Source organism: Haemaphysalis longicornis, unplaced genomic scaffold (assembly GCF_048455015.1).
Source record: "Haemaphysalis longicornis isolate Haplotype H1 unplaced genomic scaffold, Haemaphysalis longicornis Haplotype H1 scaffold_7, whole genome shotgun sequence".
Classification (NCBI taxonomy): domain Eukaryota; kingdom Metazoa; phylum Arthropoda; class Arachnida; order Ixodida; family Ixodidae; genus Haemaphysalis; species Haemaphysalis longicornis.
In genome coordinates this window covers 37,134,482-37,153,521 of record NW_027526422.1, presented here as the reverse complement: position 1 = coordinate 37,153,521, position 19,040 = coordinate 37,134,482, and the positions used below count along the sequence as shown (strand labels likewise).

Sequence of the window (19,040 nt, the reverse complement as noted above, 5' to 3'; positions counted from 1 at the left end):
ATGTGAGGTGCGAAAGTGACAGGAAACGAAGACACAAAAACTCATACAGACACTGCAAATCCAAATGAGCACACAGAAACTGACAGACGCAGGATCGCGCACACAGCACATGCACAAGGATATAGTTAAGGCAAACGTTCACAGGGTTTCGTTGAGGCCGGAGTCACGGATAAATGACACCAAGGGCCGTGTACTCCGTGTTGCCGCGGCAGTTGACTGCCATGGGCCAATGGCGTCGCAAAGTTTCAGTGGTGCATCAGCACGCAGTCCCAAGGTCGTCTTCAAGGTTATCCGTGGGGTGTCGTAACAGGGACACACACACAGTAAATGTTCTATGTCCTCATGAACACTGCATACGTGACAGTGAGTGGAGGCCACTCGGCGCATCTTGTACAAGTAATGACCGGTAGAAGCGATGTTGAGGCGGATGCGGTGAACAACTGCTTCGTTGCGCTTTCCCAGGCCACGCGGTATTCGGAAACTGCAGGCGGGATCAATTCTGTACAACGGCTGATGATTGTTTGATCCGTCCATCCATTGTAACTGCCGGGCCCCGGAGTACGCAAGTGTCGCGGCGTCACGTCGAGAGAAAGGAATCGGGATGATGACACTAGATTGGGTGTGGGCCGCGCAAGCTGCTTCGTCGGCCACCACATTCCCATTCACCCCACAATGTCCACGTAGCCATTGTAACACTACCTCGTGAAGCAAGCTGGCAGCCTGTGTATGCAGGGTGTGTATTTCGTGGGCCAGTTGTTTGCGCGGAAATGATGCCAGTTGTTGAAGCGCCGCCCGTGAATCTGTGAAAATCACCCACACAGAAGGTTCTCGCCCAATAATGTACTGCAAAGCGGAGCGCAAGGCAGCAAGTTCTGAGGTTGTCGATGTTGTTTTGTGGCTCAACCTGGCCGCAATTGTTGTCCGCGTCGATGGAACCCAGATTCCAATCGCAGATGAAGTGGCCATTACCGATGCATCGGTGTAGATGTGCTTGTGGTTACGGTAGCAATTCCACATGTGCTCTAGAGTGAAGTACTTTAGAGCTGGAATTGACAACCTTGACTTATTGCTGATGTCCGGTACTGTGGTGACAATTCGCCAGGGGGAGTACATCCAGGGCGGGAGATGAAACGGCGCAGGGTACTTCTGACACAAGGGTGGTAGTGTCTTGCACCTCTAAGGCGGAGCTAGAGCTCAGCGGATGTCCATGGGCACTAGTCGCCAACCGGAAATGTAGCGAAGTTGCTCCTGTTAGACCAGTGCACTGGTTAAGAAGTGCCTTGACTCTCGTAGGGCCCCAGCGTAGAAGTTGTCTTCGGAAGGCCAAGACAAAACCGCAGAGCTCGGGCCTGCATACTTTCAAACAGCCTTGTGTTGGCCTTGGAAAGAGGGCCGAGTGCTGCGAGGCTGTATCGGAGCAGTCCTTCGCAGAGTGCTGTGTATTCCTGAGCATGCGTAAAACCTGAGCAAAGGAGCCCAGCTTCTCCTTCAGGAGACGAACGTGAGGGGACCACGTCAGCGACTTGTCAAGTGTTACGCCTACTAATCGGTGGGAGTCCACGAAGGGTATAGCCACCCCTGCCGCTGAAAGATAATAGCGGGAGACATCACGCCTGGTGAAGGCTATTGCCGCACATTTGCTAGCCGAGATTAGAAGACGCGTCTGGTCAAAAAGTCTGCTATTGAATTGATTGCTTTTTGAAGGCGAGCTCGTAAAACTCGCCTGTTTCGACCAGGGCTCCAGATACAGATATCGGCATAAAGCGACATTTCAACAGCGTGAGGCACGCACTTCTCAATTCCAATGAGGCTGATATTAAATAGGGTTGGGCTTAAAATGCCGCCCTGTGGCACACCTCGCGTGACATTGCGAGATGCTGTTTCGCCGTCCTTCGTGGACATAAAGACAGATCTGTCAGACAGATAATCAGATATCCACGCATACATGCGACTTCCGATGCCTACCGACTCTAACGCAGATCTTATTGCCTCATGTGCCACACCGTCAAACGCTGCTTTAATGTCGATGAACCCTGCTAAGGTGATGAGACGCTGGGATTTTGCACTCTTTATGTCGCTGAGAATGGCAAGCACGTTGTCGATGCTGCTGCGAGACAGTCTGAATTCAGTCATATGTGGGGCATACACGTTCCACTTTGTCAAGTCCCAGTCTAGGCGACCAAGGGCCATTTTGTCCATCAGCTTCCCCACGCAGCTCAGGAGTGCAATGGGCCCGTAAGATTCAATTTCCCTAGGGATTTTGCCGCGTTTGAGTACAGGAACAAGGCGACCGCGTTTCCAGTGGGTTTGAGGCGGCCAGTTTCCCAGCTGTGGTTGTATGTGCCGAGAAGGAAGCGCTTAGCCCTGTCTCCAAGGTGCGACAAAGCTGCATAGCTGATGCTATCTGGACCCGGGGCAGAAGCGTTGTTTACGAAAGACAAGACAGCAAGTAGTTCTGCCATTGTGAATGGCTTGTCCGTAACGGTCAGATTTGTAGAGGGCAGAGAGTTAGTTGTCAGGCTGGCAGGTAAGATTGGAGCCGACAAGGCTGTGACCTTGGCGCATAATTCTTCAGCGACAACTAGATCACGGCGGTTCTGTCGCAAAGCGATAGAGTAGAAAGGGTGCAGAGCAGTAGGCGGTGCCCGTAGGCTACGTACTAAGTTCCAAATCCCCGTAAGAGGTTTTCACGGGTCTAGTTTTGAGGAGAAAGGTTGCCATTCCCGCTGAACCAATTTCTTCATATGTCGCCGTTCGTGCCTCTGTGCGCGTCTAGCGGCTTGTATATCTTCGGATCTTCGCATTTTGCGAGCACGCCTTTCAGCCCTGCGACGCACCGCGCGGAGCCTTTGATACTCCGCGTCGGCCACACAGAACGTCGAGGGTACAAGAAAAAACTTCATACAGGAACCTTTCGCCCGTGTCATGGCGGCTATTAGGTCGCTGTACGATTCCAAGTTCCCATCGAGCTCCTCAATAAGAGCAGAATATAGAGACCAGTCCGGGCAACGAATTTGTCGATTGAATGGCCCTCCGCATAGACCATCAAGCAAGATATCTGTAGGCAGGTGATCGTTTCCATGTGACTCGATGTCTACGTACCACTGGGCCTTACATGACAGTCCGAGGGAGACCATGGTGACATCGAGTGTGCTCGATACTGCACCTCGGCTAGACGTGGGTTCACCGGTATTAATCACAGTCAAACCGTTACGGAAAGCCGTGTCGAAGAGGCGCCTGCCTCTAACTGTGGTCTTAATGCTGCCCCAGGAGGGGTGGTGCGCGTTAAAATGTCCAGTTAACACGTGCGGTGCCGGTGTCGACCGTACAATGTGCTGGAGACGATCCACGTTAAATGCAGCATCAGGTGGGATGTATGCCGCGATAAGGGTAAACTGCTGCGAATAAATTTTAATAGTCGCTGTGACATACTCGTTTGTGTCATCTGGAGGCAAGGTATGCTCCATGTAGGTCAGGTCGTTCCTGATCGCGAGCAGAACTCTTGAAAGAGCCTCACCTATTCTAGACTAAAGAACAGTGTAGCCAGAGAGACGAATGTTTGCGCGTAACCGTGACTCTGATATTGCGATGATTGGAAAGCGGTGCTGCTATATGAACCGTGGGAAGTCCGGAAGGCGGCTCCGAAGACCGCAAGCATTCCATTGAAACACAGTGCCCTTGTTCCGCATCTCCAGAGATTTTGGCGCCACAGCTCCTATCGCCATAGAGTGGGGAGAGGCAATACAAGGTCAATGATTGTGCCTATGCCCTTGGCCACCGGAGATGAGAGCGGATCCAGGAAAACTCGATTGACCTCCACAACTGAAACGATGAGCGTACAAATGTTCCCAGAGTTTTGGTGAACACGGCACCTGGGCCTGTTCTGGTTTGCCTGCTGATCGGAAGACCCCGCTGGCGCTGTCACACTCGACGACGCAGCTGCCGGCGCTGTCACGCTTGAGGAAGCAGCTCGCCTTCGCCACCGCTTCTCTCGCTGCGAAAGTGGACTACCCCATATCCCCCTGCACCGCCTCCGTCGTACACTGCCCATGGGTGCCCAGTGCCAGTCGCCTCACCCATCGCAGGCACCGTTCCAGGAACTCGCGGGTGCCCGAGGACAGACAGAGCACGGCGTTCCCGTATGTGATGCCCGGCATGACGACCAACTTCCATAGTGCCCTGGGGCCGAATTCTCTAAAAAACGGGCGTCGTTTTGAAACTACGGGGTAGCGCCATGCAAATGCATGTGTTCTGGGGTTGGGGCCGTCGCTTTGGGGTTCTCTGCAGGTAGAATGAGCTGCAGAAAAGCGCTGTGGCAAGAGCGCGAAGCGACAAGTGAAACGACGGGGGGGCAGTGGGTGTCGCGTCGCGCCCTTTCCACAGCGCTTTTCTGCGGCTCATTCTATACCTGCAGAGAACCCCAAAGCGACGGCCCCAACCCCAGAACACATGCATTTGCATGGCGCTACCCCGTAGTTTCAAAACGACGCCCGTTTTTTAAATGCATAGCATTTTAGTAACTCACAATGTCACGCGGCGTTGGCGTGCGCTGTCGTAGTCCGCAAGCGCGCCTTGTCGTAGTCCGCGTCCGCAGCCAGGAAGAAATAACAGTTTCCGGCGCCCGGTTTCGAACCCATGACGCCGCGGGCGGAACGCAAGGTGCCCGGCGCACAACCGACCGAGCCACGAAACCGACACAGATTTCGATGCACCGAACGCGCCTTATATCCTTCACTCATTTCTCGTTTGTTTCGAAAGCGCCACAAGTTGTCCCGCGCTTCCAAAAGATGGCGACACGGGTCCCGCGATCAAGAGATACGACTTGCCGGCGCACCCCCTCGGAAATGCTGTGCATTTGATCGTGCCCCTCGCGAGGGGGATGTCTTTTTTACTCAGGGCTAATGTGACTTCATTTATGCAAAAACCAAAATGAAATTTCAAACCAATCAAAAATTATTAAACGCATAATGTAAGATACCGTGGGCTCTTATGCTATCAACTTGCCAGCTGCAGAATTGGCTTGTGGTATTTGAAGAAGCAGTTGCGTTGCGTGTTCAGGCGGAGATTGACATTGCATTTCGTGTACACAACTGTGCTAAGCGTGACAGCGCTTGGTACACACCTCCTGCATCGAAGTCGCTTGCTTGTCACAAGTGGAAGATGCCTTACCCTCGTATCTTCGAACGTCGCCTCTGGGACGACTGGGCGAGACCTTCGCCTTCTTCACGGAAAGAGAAGGACTGGTCGGCGGTCCTCTTGGCGCCTCTCCTGTGGAGAGCAATCTTTCTGATATGCTGGTAATGAATGTCTTCAGCTTGAGTGGCCACTCCTTCAACTGATGGCTCTGGCGCCTGACGACATTCGGCAAATTCACGGCTCAGATCAAGATGGCATCGTTTATGAGATAAATGTACCAGCGCCTGAAGCAAATGGTATTCTTGGGCTGCGATACCTGACAGTTACGTTGGTCAATCCCCCCCTAACTGTTGTACCTACGAAGAATTCCAGAGAAGGAGATGTCAGCGTGGATTTCGGCCACGCGTACGCTGGCCACGCGTACTTCGTGTACACTGGATAACGTTGTCTGCACTGTTTCGCGGTGGCGTACCACAAGCCCTCTCATTGTATTTGCATGTAAATAAACAACGCACACTCCTGATGTGCACCTTGTTGTACGCAGCCATAACTAAAGCCAATTTGTGAAGAATGAAATCTGTGCCATGCAACCTGAAGAAATTACCCACGTTGTGACCCTCCTAAACATCCTAATACACATTTGTGACTGTGTACAAACAAAATAAAGCGTTGGGCACAGAAACAAAAAAAACATTCATCTGATCCAAGCCAACAACAACAAAAGAAATAGAAAACAGCCGTTTTCCTGCTGTGCGCTTTTTGCGCGAATGTAATCAAAATGCGCTCACTAGCATCGCCTTGTGGAAAAGGGCGTCTTTTCTGGATCCTTTACAAACATTCACGTCAATGTGGCGACTTTTTGGGGGTATTTTCGGCGATTGTTCTGAGGAACTCGCAACCCTGCCCATGGGCTCCTCCCTCAAATGGGATTTCTACATAACGACGCCAAAAAAAAAAAAAAATCGACGTTAGAAAGGCTCCCTCGCTTCGCCAAGGTATGTGCTTCGAATCTCATACGATTGAGCTGCATAGCGAAGCAGGGCGCACACGTATACACGCTGGGTATTGGGTGGGAATTATTTCAGGCTCCGCGTTCAGCCTTCGGAATGGCAGCTTCCTTGCAGGCTTGCCAAATCAGATGATTAATTTTAAGTTTTATTCACTCCGTGACTTGATTAAAGACTACAGTTATTTTCATTTTTAATTTATGCCGAGAAGTCCAATGCACGTGCCAAACAACGTTGATCCGGCGTTAACTTTTGTGCGTTGTTGCCTGGACCCCTCCAGAGGCTGCAGTGACAATCCGAGTAGGGCGGTAATTTAAGGCTTCAGATTATTTAGGACCACCTGATGTCTTCCAAGGCACAGCGAGGGGTATTCTCGAGGCCGGTTTTGTACTTCGCGTCAATCTGAAACACCATCGTACAAAACCCCGTGATTTTGAGCTGATCAGCGTAATGCCTTATGTGCTGATGATGAACCGCTCCCACATCATCATCAGCCTTTCTACGCCCACTGCAGGGCAAAGGGCTCTCCCGTTAATCTCCAATAATCCCGGTCCTGCGCTAAGTGCGACCAATTCATCCCCGCAAAACTTTTTGATCCCATCTGCCGATCTAACTTTCTGCTGCCCCCTGCCAAGCTTGCTTTCTCTGGGGGGGTCTCACATCACTAGGCCCAAATTATACAGTTCTCTCCCACCTCCTCCCCCCCCCCCTTCCGAAAAAAAAGGCGTGCATGTATTATTATTACTGAATGAACCCAATCTCGACGTGGACGTCTGTGAATGCATTGCGGGGCGTACAAACGCGCGCGGTTACGAGCCTCGAAAGCGCTGAAGCATGAACCGGGTGGCGCCATCTCAGCGGCGCGGAGCAGAAGCAGTGCGGTGAAGCCCCTGTTGAAGTGTCGCGAATGGATGGCAGATGCCGATACGGTATTCATCGTCGCCGTTGTACAATTTGTCAATCCAAAGGAAGGGTACGCGTGTTTTAGGCGCCAAAAACAGTCAGGCATAACAACTTTTTTAGAGAATTCGGCCCCTGGTCACCTCGTACCTGTTGAAAGACCACAGGGACTGGCGGACCAGCATGCCCTTACTGCGGGATGCCCTCGCCTTGAGCTCACTCTCAGGCTCGGCGAGGTAGCAGCTGGTCCCAGTGGTCAGCCTCATGCCCAGGTATTTCGCCGTTGGGACCAAATGAATTGTGGGTCCCGGCAGGTGCCAGGTGGAGGTTGTCTGCTGTGCCTCCACACCCCACGCCATAACGACACACTTGGCTGGTTTAAAAACAAGGTGGCGCTCGGTCATGTCCATGGCACAGGTGTCCAGCAGTTGTTGCAGTTCCTGCGGGGATCCAGCAAGGACAACAAAATAGTCCGCGTACACCAGCGCCGGAATGTTGTCCACCACTGTCTGGCCACCATCCTTGTGTTCCAGCCTGAAGCCCTGGCCGGTCCCCTCGAGGCGTCCTATCCCTCCCCCAACATACAGTATGAAGAGGAGGGGCGACAGAGGACAGCCCTATCTCCGTCCCTGCGTGACCTCGACCGGCGATGCTGTGTGACCCTCACGACCACCTGTGCGTAGATGGCTCGCAGCAGGTCCACGTCCCTCTCCTCCAGGCCGTACCTATCCAAGATGTTCCACAGGAGCTCCCGGTCCACACTGTCACACGTCTTGCTTATGTCGAGGAGAGCGACATACAGGGGAAGGTGGGTACGCTGCGTGATGCGTGATCTCCACGCACTCGGTGAGCACATATAGGCAGTCATCAATGCGCCTGCCGCTCGGAAACCCATCTGCAGCTCTTTCAGCAGGCCCTTCCTCTCTGCCCAACCCTGCAGTCCCTCCCGCACCACCTGCATCGCAATCCTGTATAGCATGGGGGTCACTGCATTGGGCCTGTAATTCAGTGGGTCCGTCTTGTCCCCAGCCCCCTTCTACCGTGGCCTCAACAGACTCCGATCATTCCTCAGGAATGGTAGCCTTCTCCAGAGTCTCAGTCAGGAAGATGCCCACTTGTGTGCACATTAGGGGGCCCAACACCTTCACCAAGCTCATTGGGACGCTGTCACAGCCAGGTGCCGTTCCTGAGCTCACTTGACTGCCCGTTCCAGCTCCCTCGCTGTGGGAGGAAGACGGAATTCCACTTTACACTGGGATGACTCCTCGCTGCTGCAGTGAATCCACAGATCCGTGCACCCACTTTACTGATCCGGGGGGCCCCTGGGTGCTTGCAGTGACTGCAGCCAATTGTTCCACACCGGCAAACAGCCCTTCTCCTCTACAGTGTTGCCCTCTGGTGCCCGCAGAGATGTGCCCGTTACCGTCCGTGCATCCCTCTTGATTTTCTGCCAGAAACGCTTAGGCGCCTGACGGCCCGCCGCCTTGAGCTCCTCCATGAACTGCTTGTTGGCCCTTCTGATGCTGGTCTGCACCAGGGCTGCTGCTGAGCGTTTGCAGTCTAGGAAAGTCTCCCATGCTGTGCGAGTAGCCTCAGGGTTCTCAGCCTTGTTGAGGTGTCACTGGAGGCGGCTGGCCTTCCTTCTTTGGTGTATTGCAGCAGCCACTTCAGCCTTCCACCACGCCTTTGGGCAGTGTGACCGTGCTCTCAAAGGCACCTGCCTGCTCATCTCATCCCGTATCACCCCCATCATTCCTGCGTATGTGCTCGTCTCTTCCGCCCTCGTTTCCAGCCGATCCGCCACCTCTTGGAGCTGCCGTTCATTTAGTCGCGTCTTCGTGTGCCCCTGACGTCTTGAGTGACTGTTGCGCCCCCGGAATGTCAGCACGATACGGTTGTGGTCACTGCCCAGATTCCCCTTCCCGTCCTCGTGAATGATCATTGAGTCCAGCTCTGCATAAAGGCCCTCAGACATCAAACAGTAGTCAATGCATGACTGTAGGTCACGTACAACCCATGTCACCCTGCTGGTGCATTTGCCTGTGAGGTTGTCTATCACTAGGCCCTCGTCTTCCGCCAACCCCAACAGCAAGTTGCCACTGGCATCAGGGCGGTCACCAAGATCCTTTATGTGTGCATTGAAGTCACCCACCATGAAGATCTCGTGCCCCTCTCGTAGGCTCTGGATATCCTTTCGGTGACAGGCACTTATTTCCGCGCTGTGTTCTATCGAGCTGCCTGTCCACCAGTAAACCACTGCTAGGGCAACGGGTTTACCAGCAATGGTCCCCTTCAACCACATGTGTTCCCGGCATGTGGTGAGTGTTCTAGTCCATCGCTGGGGTTCTGTCCATAGGCATCCTAGGTTACCTCCACGGCGTTCCGAGCAGGCCCTGTTACACCCCTCCTACCCCAAGCCTGGCTCACTCGGATGGGCTTCCTCCTCCCGTAAGTGGGTCTCTATCACTGCAAATACCGCGATGTGTTCGTCTCGCATTTGCTTGGTGAGCTCCCCCCACTTCTGTTCACTCCTGGCTCCGTGCAGGTTGAGAACAGCCACCATCATCTCCTGTGCCTGCTTCCGGCGGGGCCTCCTGTGTCTGCGGTGACGCTCTTTCCAAGCCCAACTGCGGCTAGCCTCTTCCACCACCACTCGTAGCCCGGGTGCACTTCCCCAACCTCCCGTTGAAGGGCCATGGCGCCCAGTTTTCTGAGCATTTGGCCCAGCTGGCGGATGACGGCGTGGGTGCCGCTGTAGCGGGTGCCGCAGGTTTCACGGGTCCGCAAGCAGGTAGGGGCGGGAAGTCATCGTCGAAGCTTGCATCTAAAGTGTTGGAGACTGGCGCTTGCCTTTTGGCGGCCTTCTGGGTTTCTGAAGAGGACTTTTTCCACGCAGCACCTTTCCACCGCTGCTCATGCAAGGTCGCCTTCGCTGACTTGTACTCAATGTTTTTTGTCACCCTTGAGCTTCTTGATGCAGCTACGCATTGGCAAAAGTTTCAAGATGCTAGCCTAAAATGTTCTCCACGAAAGCCTTAGCAACCCTAAGCATCGTAGGACCGTGACTGTGACATGGGCGTTTTTTTTTCTCGCTTACGTGGCGTCGACACGGGGCGTGATTGCACGCTACGTGCGTGTGTTATGGCGAAGTGGCCGAAAAAAAACTATAGCTAACAACAACTAATTTCTGCGAATACTGAAACGTACATTCTCGGAAGTAAAATCACGCATAGATTGCACCTTTAATCGGCAGATTTAGGGGAAATCCACAAGGTGGAGTAAGTTTCTGTGAAGAAAAGTTTGACTGCTCCGGTTAAGCAGTGGTCCCGGGTTCGAATCCTGGACTAGGACGAATTTTTCTTCAACTGCGAAGTTTCTGAGAAAGCTGTATAGCTTTCCTTTGTAGCCGTATGGCTGCATTTAGGTGGACGTCAAACTTTCCTTCACAGATTGCACCTTTGTAAGCGAAAAATAAAAGGGAGAACGAAGAATTGCGTTGGTCTTCTTTTCATGTTGCATCACTACAACGAAGGCTTCACGACTGTTCTCATTGCGCGAGCTTCAATTAGGTCCCCCTCTATGGCCCTGTTTACAATCCGTCATGGTAACAAACTTTGCCGTCCATTGAGACTATCCCGCGTTTGTACTCAGTAGCATTTCTACCCAGAAAAACCTCGTCCTCGTATCTAGGGCGTAGTGATCAGTCGCTGCCCTTTCACAAGATTTCAAATTATCAGTTAAAAATGAGGACGTGTTTTGATACCATAATCTGCACCGTTATTTAAGATGGCCGGCAAATGTGGCTTTTTTCTACATATATCTGAACGGTGCTCTCGGCATTCCGAGGCAAAACTACTCACTGTACGCAGGATTAACCGGCTTTGATTTTTTTCCCCGGCCTTAACTAACAGACTTACTCACGTACATGTCTTTAATGCTAAGCTTTGCAAACACATAAAAAATTAAAGCAGTTCCACTCAACGCTAAATCTGTAAAGTGCGGAGCAGTGATTCGTCAAAAAGGGCTCTGGCACCCTCTCTCGACTAGTCTCGGCATCAGCCTGAAGTTGATGGCGTTGATACCGAAGTAGTTAAGAGCGGCCACCGCAGCCTTTCAAAACGCCGATAAAGAGAAACGTGACTGAGTTTTCAATAATTTGAGGTAATTAATGCGTTAGTTGATAATTTTTTCCGTATTTTATTTTATGGCGTACTTATTTGCGACCTGGCAGCGACAACTTCCGTGGCAACGGCGCAGCGCAAAGATCACCCCCAACACTTTTTATATGAGTAACGTACGTGTTCCTGTGTAGCGCAACTGGATTGACATCGGCTTCGTAACGCGAGGGGCACAGGTTCTATCCCGAACAGGGGAAACGGTCATCTTTTCGAAGCCTCTATTTAGGTGCGTGACATCGCGGGACTGCTTGTCTAGATACCGTGACCCGATATCTACGACAAGATACGACGACATCCGGGAACCTAACATGCTCCGCGCTTAAACACGCCCAGCCAACTTGCCCTTTTTAAGGCATGTATAGAACACACTTTCGACGAAACTAATTCGATACGGGCTAACGAGTGTTGATACGGGCTAACTGGAACAACGCGGGGATGTTCAATTAGGCTCTCAAACTCGATGAAATACTACCTGAAGGAAACGTTAGGTCATGCATTGAAGCCCGATCTACCAGAGTCTTTATGTACCGGCTTGTTAGCCTGTTATACTAGCTTAAGGCAATTAATGGCCAACCGGGACGTCGCCCTATAGAGCACCAGCTCAATGCTTCTGTATCTCACACTGGTCAGCCTTTTTCATCCATAATAAACTGCATAGGCCCACATATCGCCATTACCAAACACCTATTGAGCTGTCTGTCCGTTAACCAAGTGTTTCACGAAAGAGGAACTCCGCGTACTGCATGTAATGCCCGAAGTTCTATAGTTGTGTTGGTGTTTGGTTTCCGGCAGCAAGGCTCAGGTCCTAGCAGTTGAGTGTAGCCCGCACTCGAGGTTCGCCTGCATAAAGATATTACGCTGTGCTAATGGAGAATCTATGTTCTCGTAGTTAATACACAAAGTACAAATTGTTTGAAATTGATTGATTGATTGATTGATTGATTGATTGATTGATTGATTGATTGATTGATTGATTGATTGATTGATTGATTGATTGATTGATTGATTGATTGATTGATTGATTGATTGATTGATTGATTGATTGATTGATTGATTGATTGTAGGGTTTAACGCGCCGACGCAACGCAGGCGATGAGGCATACCGTAGTGGAGGGCTCCTGGTTAATCTTTATCGTGCGCCGAAATCTCGTGCACACGGGCGGTTTTGCTTTTCGCCTCCATCAGAAAAGCGGTCGCCGTGGCCGCGCATCGAACCCGCCACCTTGTGCTCAGCAGCACAACGCCTTAGCCACTGAGCCACCGCGGCGGGTAAATTGTTTGTAATTATGACACGGAGCAACTTAGTTCTCCGTGTGGTCCCATATCACTTTTGCAAGCCCTGAAGAGGACCGCGGCCTACTCATGATTGAGAACAGCTCCACTACTACATTTAAAAGAACCAAAAGTCTGGTATTCGTCACATTGTGTAAGGGAGGCCGCTAAAAATAGAGCCGATGCAATAGACTGCGAGCGACATTTAAAAGATGCTGACAATACTGCGAGATATAGGCGTACAAGGTTACGTCGCCCTTCAACCAGCTCTCGGCTCTGATGCCATGGCATTGTGGCGAGCCAGCTGAGCCTCTCGGTCCCCTCCTCATGTGATAGTCACGCGCTGTGCTTCTAATAAAGTGAAGTGCAGCTTGCTGAGCCAGTTGGTACATTTTGAAGGTTCGGAGAAAACAGCTAAGAAAGACACAAACACCAAGGAGACACGAGAGCATACACACGGTGAACTAGCAACTGACTAATTGAAAAAAGCGATACACCCTGTGAACAACCAAGCCAATGCATGCGCCAACAAGTGCACATGATTCAATGAAAACGCTGTCGTTCACTTAACTCTTCTACTTCCGCTCAGTTTTGTAAGAATGTGATCTCTTTATCGCTGAAGGAAATGGACGGTACGCTCATGCAATTTCCTTCCTGCTGTTGGCTTATGTCAAACGCTTCAAGTATTTCCCTCTCTGTTTTAGCCCTCCTTTTCCAATATTCGTCACAGTATCAAACAATGGCTAACACTTGCACTGACACCACCAGTGATAGGCAAAATGACCAGCTCCTTGAGAACTGACCTACGCGCAGTGCTCCCTCAGCCTCTTGTTGATGTATCGGCACGTTTCGTCGATATAAACCTTCCCGAACCTCAACGGAATTTTGTAAATGACCCTGTCCTCACCCCTTACGTATTTGTTGACATATTTTGTTTTGCAGGCGCGTTTCTTTTTTCCAGCATTTTCGATGCGCGCACACGGACCGGACAGTAGGAAAACCTCAATTGAACACCATGTCGCAAAGCAATTTTCTTTATGTGTTGCCTCGTCTCTTTTTTTGTGTTTGGGTCTTTTTTTATCGCTGGTTTTTCACAACACAATAAATTGCTTCCAGTATGGGGCGTTGGCATGAGGATCGCCCGGCTTCATCCCGAGTGGTCAAGCGCGAAGATGTCCAGTTGCTAACGTCGTGATGATCGAAAAAAAAAACACGAACAGTAGAGCCTAAGTACCTTCTAAGCAACATCCTCAACGGCATGTTCTCGCAGCTTTCTCTTGCAGCCTGGCAACGCCAGCCAGCCACCTGTTACAAGAAAAGAGATCGGCGCGCGGGGTGCCATCAAACGATGCATTAAAAGTGCTCGGCGGCTTGTTTCGGCCCGCGGAATGCCCGTTTGGCCACAATCTGATTATGAATCCGAGTCAATAAAAGGGCGGCAGACGCGGGCACGGCGGCGAGAATAAAAGCTCATCGCGCGTAGGGAAAGCTGCCATTAACGTGATTAAGACGCACACAGCTGACGGAAAACAGCGCTCTTCGCAAAGAGCAGGCGAGATCATCGGCGTATGTTGTGACGCGGTGGAGATGCTCCTTTTCCCCAAAGCCTCAGTATCGCCAATGGCGCTTGAGCCGACAGCGTTCGCTCTGATTCATGGGCTCGCCTCTTGGCTGTAAGCAAACGTGTAGTGAGATAGGCAAAGAACAGCGGATGCGGGAGGTGCTTTGAGGAACCTTGCGGGATAACCGCAGATTTGCGCATGACTAGCGTAGACGGAGGGCGAGAAGGTTGATTAGCACCGCGAAAACACATAAAGCGGCAGGTCCAACGGTAAAAAAACAAGCTACGATTACCGTCATAAGTCTTGTTGCATTAGGCTAACGTAGTGTGCGAACAATCCCGATCGAAGCAAAACACTTTGTGCGGGAAGGAAGGTCAGAATAACCATATGCCGTTTTAGGAAAGCATGCTAACTAATGTTTAGTGACCGCTTTTCATGCCTGAGACGTATACACTGTTGCAGACGTGCGTCTGTTTTTGTCACAGAGGGGTATGCGCATCTCTTGCGCGTCGCTTTTGGGAAAAAAAAAAATACTTCGGCCGCTGTTGCGAGTGTCCTGCTATTCAGCCAACACTTTCCCACACATGTGAGGAAGTGATTCAAATCTCGGCGCTCCTGCAAAGTAGGCTGTCCAACCAAGCAGCGAACATCCTCTGGGAAGCGCACTGCAGCAGCGTAGTTCCAACGACCGTAGGGGAGCGACTTTGAGAGGCGAAGTCGAGCGTTTGCTTCAACGGCAGCCCGACGAGCGTCACGCGGGAGTACGGCGCAAAGGTGCAACAACGATTCAAATGCTAATTTAATCGTAGAAGCTGAACGTGCGCGCGTAATTTTTATGGCCATCGCGGATCACCGTATGGGGTTTCCCTGCCAGTCCATTTCCTTCCTGAAAATATGCTGTTCCCTTCTACCTGCCCACCTTTTCATCAAGTCAAAGGCGGCAGTTTTGGTGATTGATTATGGTGTTTACCGTGCCGAAACTAAACACGTTATGAGGCGCGTCGTAGCGGAGGGCTCCGGATTAATCTTGGCCACCTTGGAATCTTTAACGTGGGCAGAAATCTTGAACACACGGGCATTTTTGCTTTTCGCCTCCATCAGAAAAGTGGCCGCCGAAACCGGGAATCGAACTCGCGTCCCTGGGCTCAGCAGCACAACACCTTAGCCACTGAGCCAACGCGGCGGGGTGGCAGTTTTGTTTCCTGCTATGTTAATGCGTTACGCACGCGCATGCGCAGTTCCTCCAGACATCGTGGTCGAAGAGAGCAGCTCGGACGTGGTGGTTCGCGAGGGCTCGAACGTGACGCTGGTGTGCAAGGCCCGCGGCTACCCGCGGCCGGCCATCACCTGGCGCCGAGAGGACAACGAGCCCATTCCCCTGGGCGCCTGGAAGAACGGGAAGAAGACGCAGACGCTGGGTGAGAGGAGCCGTACACGTGTGCATCACGAGTGGTGGTCTGCATACCGCGTAGCTTCGAGGGAACACGTGATGTTGTCAGGGGACTGTGAATTAGTTGTTGAAGTAACGCTATTGCATGGGTTTGGCAATGCACTAACTTCTGTTATGCGCATATTTGAATGGTTGTGGTGTCGGCGGCGGAGGCAGTGGGTGGCGGAGGTGGGTCATAGAGTTTCATACTAATATATACTAGGGGGAAATCTGGCGCTGCGATCGCTGGCCGCCGTGGGCGGCGTCATTGCAGCTAGCGACGTTCCTCGCATAGATTTTCATACTAATATATACTAGTGGGCAATCTGTCGCTGCAGTCGCAGGCCGCCGTGGGCGGCGCCATTGCCACTAGCGACGTTCCTCGCCTACTTGGCTTAGCTAGCCATATGGCTTCTTTTGTGTCTCGAAGCCAAAATCTACAAAAAAGGATAACATTTTTTTCTTGTTCATCGTGCATGAAGCTTCTGCATAATCACTGACAAATTAATCTTTTGGGGGGTTCAATTTTATATTAACAAAACAAATTTGATTAATATTTTAGAGTAATATTGTTTCTTTTTGCCGCCAGAGCCAATTTTTCAGCCTGTTCATGAGCCATGCTAAGGACAAGTGGAACGCGCCTGCCCGGCACGTGACGGAACGCTCGCTGAAGCGTGGCTCCCTTTGTCAGTGGCGCCAGATTACGCTCTAGTATAAATTAGTATGCAACTCTATGGGGGAAGGGGGAGGGGGGTAAGTCCACAATTTTCAAAACAGACTGTGTTCACGTTTCGGCTCGTTCAAAAAGAACTGAGAACCGATGAGCTGGCTGCTTGCTCCTGACGTTATCGAGGTCTGTCGCTGTGGAACCTGTTCATGGTTTCTTTTAGGAAGGTTTTCCTTTTTTTTCCGACCAAGGGTACCGCTTCTTCTGAACCCAGTCGGCAGCTGTAGCAGACGGCACGAGACCCCAGTGGAGTGCCGCCCAACCACCCACAAGAAGACCTGTAAATAGACGTTCCAGTCCCAAACCAAGTGCATGACCAGACTTTTAGAGACCAGAAATCAAAACTGTTCTCAGTTATTACTGCTGTATTTGATAAAGTTTGCTAAAATGACGCCAGTAATGCGCTCAGTTGTGCTTTTTAATGTCGTTTTCTCAGCACAGGCGAGATGAGAGAAAAGGGAGAAGCAAGCATAACTGCGGCGCGGTGATGAAGAAGAATCCCGCGATTAGAAACAAAAACGAAGAAGCGCGACCGATCGGGACAGCGATGAGGCTGCTTTTGTTTCAGCGAGTTCTCCGCGTGCACCCTTATCAGCGACGCTTCGGCGGGTCTTCTTCGCGCGTCCCGAAGAGGAACCAGCCGCGTAGGCGTGGGGACGCCGGCGGTAGGCGAACGGGTGTAAATAAGAAGCCGTACAAGGCGGCGCAAAGTGAAAAGGACATAATCCTTCGATCCACTTACGGGCCGACCGAAGACAGGCAAGCGCTACACGCAAGAACAAAAGGCGCTGGCCGGATCAAGTCGCAAGAAGCGAGCGGCAAAAAAAGGGAGCCACGCGTCGGGAGCTCGGAGGGGAGCCGATTTCTTGACAGAAGCTCCGGACCGGCTTAGAGAAAGGAGCCTCGCCGCCAACGCTGCCTTCCAGAAATGCGCCGGGAAACACTGACACTGGCCGAACACTGGAGTGGAGGGCGCGAGGGGGAGTTTGGGAGGAATGAAACCTGCTGAGCTTGGGCCTCCTGTAATAGATTGCTTGCTCGTCCGTCCGCCAGGAGACCTGGCGCAGGTTTCGCGCTGTTCTGACCTCGGGATCACTAAAGCTTACACGCGATCGAGTGCGCGGAAGGCATCACTTTCGCTCTCCTCCAGCTTTGCTTTGTGTTTTTTCCCCAGCTGAAAACCGCTGGACGAAAAAACAACAACGCAGCGGCAATCGCTTGTATACTGGAGCAGGTCAAGACGGGAATCGTGCCCGGCTCAAGGCGCGGCTGCCGACGCTTTTTTTTATTGTTGTTGGGAGAAGAGGCCAGTGAGCGAGGGCTGTTGACAAATTGTCATTAGGTCGCTCTGCTCACGGATGAGAACTTCTTAAAACGCGACGATAGCCTCCAGAGGGGGAAGCGGAAGCCCACTACCTTGTCACGTTCACTGTTGGGCGGCCGGGATCGTGAAGTGCTGGTTTTTTTTTATTTGTATGCGAAATTTTTAAACGAGTTAACACCTCATTTTAGTACTTTTTACTAGCTCTTTTGCCAGCAGGAATGGTCAGTTTAAAGGCATCCAGTGCAACTGCAAAGGTGGCTACCTGAACAATGACGTCAACATATTCCATGAAAGAGCCAGCGACAGAGTGTGATGGCAGTTGTGATATATGCTTGAATTCGTCATTTTGCCCGAACGATATTTAATCTATTCTACGAAAATGCGGTTTACTTTAATTTAAGGGCGAAACTTAAAGCTTACAAAAAAAAATATGGCTAAGTGTTTGCCTATAACTGTGGTATTCCGTGCGAAAATGGACAGTTTGTATGGCCAGTGTACCGATTTCCCTCAAGTTTATCGATATCATTCAAAATAAATAATTTCCTTCAGACCCAAGCTGCGAGTTTTCAATGCCGCATGGATCTGCCATTCACAAAATTAAAGCCATTTTACTCAATGTAAAAGCTGTCGGAAGTGCAGAGCAGTGATTCACCATAATGCGCTGTAGCGCCGTTATCCGCTCACAGCTACCAACCAATGCAATTCAAATTTCCCGTCTTCTCAGTGCTCGCGCTCCCCCTGCCTAAAACTGCGCCAGCGGGAGTTCTGTTCTTTCTGTGCTTGCTTTTCCTCCCGCACGTTCCGGCGTTGCACTGCCACTTTTTTGGCTTACTACCGTAAAAACCAACCCCACGAGTGTTCCTAACTAATTGAACGCGGGCGCTGCCGGTTAATTGCGTATATTTTGCCTCAAATGTACCTGCAGTTTTCTTTGCGCTAAGCAACGGGGAGATGTATGACAAGCGCCAGCGGTTCCCGAGTTTCGAACGCTTATGACTGTATAAACCGCTTGGCTTTCGAAGCCTCTGGGCTACGCCCCGACGACAACCGCAGCGACGGAACGCCGTGTGGCTCTACTTGGGTCTAGCGAGCGAGCTGCGGTGACGAGGCGAGCCCCTAAAGTGCTCTGCACTTAAAATATGCCAGCGCTGAACAATTGTACAATACACGCACGCCTGGCTATAATAACACCGTTTTTTGTGTCCCTCTCCCTGTGCGCTCGCAGTGCAAACGTACGAGGGCGAGTTCCTGACCGTCACCAGGGTCAGTCGTGTCCACATGGGGGCCTACCTGTGCATTGCCAACAACAACGTACCTTCACCCGTCAGCCGCAGGATCATGCTGCACGTGCACTGTGAGAGCGCCTCTTCCCCTCCTTTCTCTCGGTGCCATCAGTGTGCGCATGCGCATTTAAAGGTCGATAAAGACAGCATTCAACTTTGTTCAGTTTGAAAGAACTAGCCTTTAGTAATTCACTCAGCTCCGCTCCAGCCACAAAAAAACGT

The 19,040-nt window shown here is 51.5% G+C and overlaps 1 protein-coding gene across 2 annotated transcripts in view; it reads left to right on the top strand.

Moving 5' to 3' along the window:
* LOC144147403 (lachesin-like) overlaps positions 1-19,040 on the top strand; it is a 164,723-nt gene that overhangs the window by 130,468 nt on the left and 15,215 nt on the right. For both annotated transcript variants that reach the window (XM_077679527.1, XM_077679528.1), the window contains 2 exons: positions 15,294-15,473; positions 18,761-18,889. In XM_077679527.1, the coding sequence (XP_077535653.1) occupies positions 15,294-15,473; positions 18,761-18,889 (309 nt within the window). The remainder of the gene's footprint in view (positions 1-15,293; positions 15,474-18,760; positions 18,890-19,040) is intronic.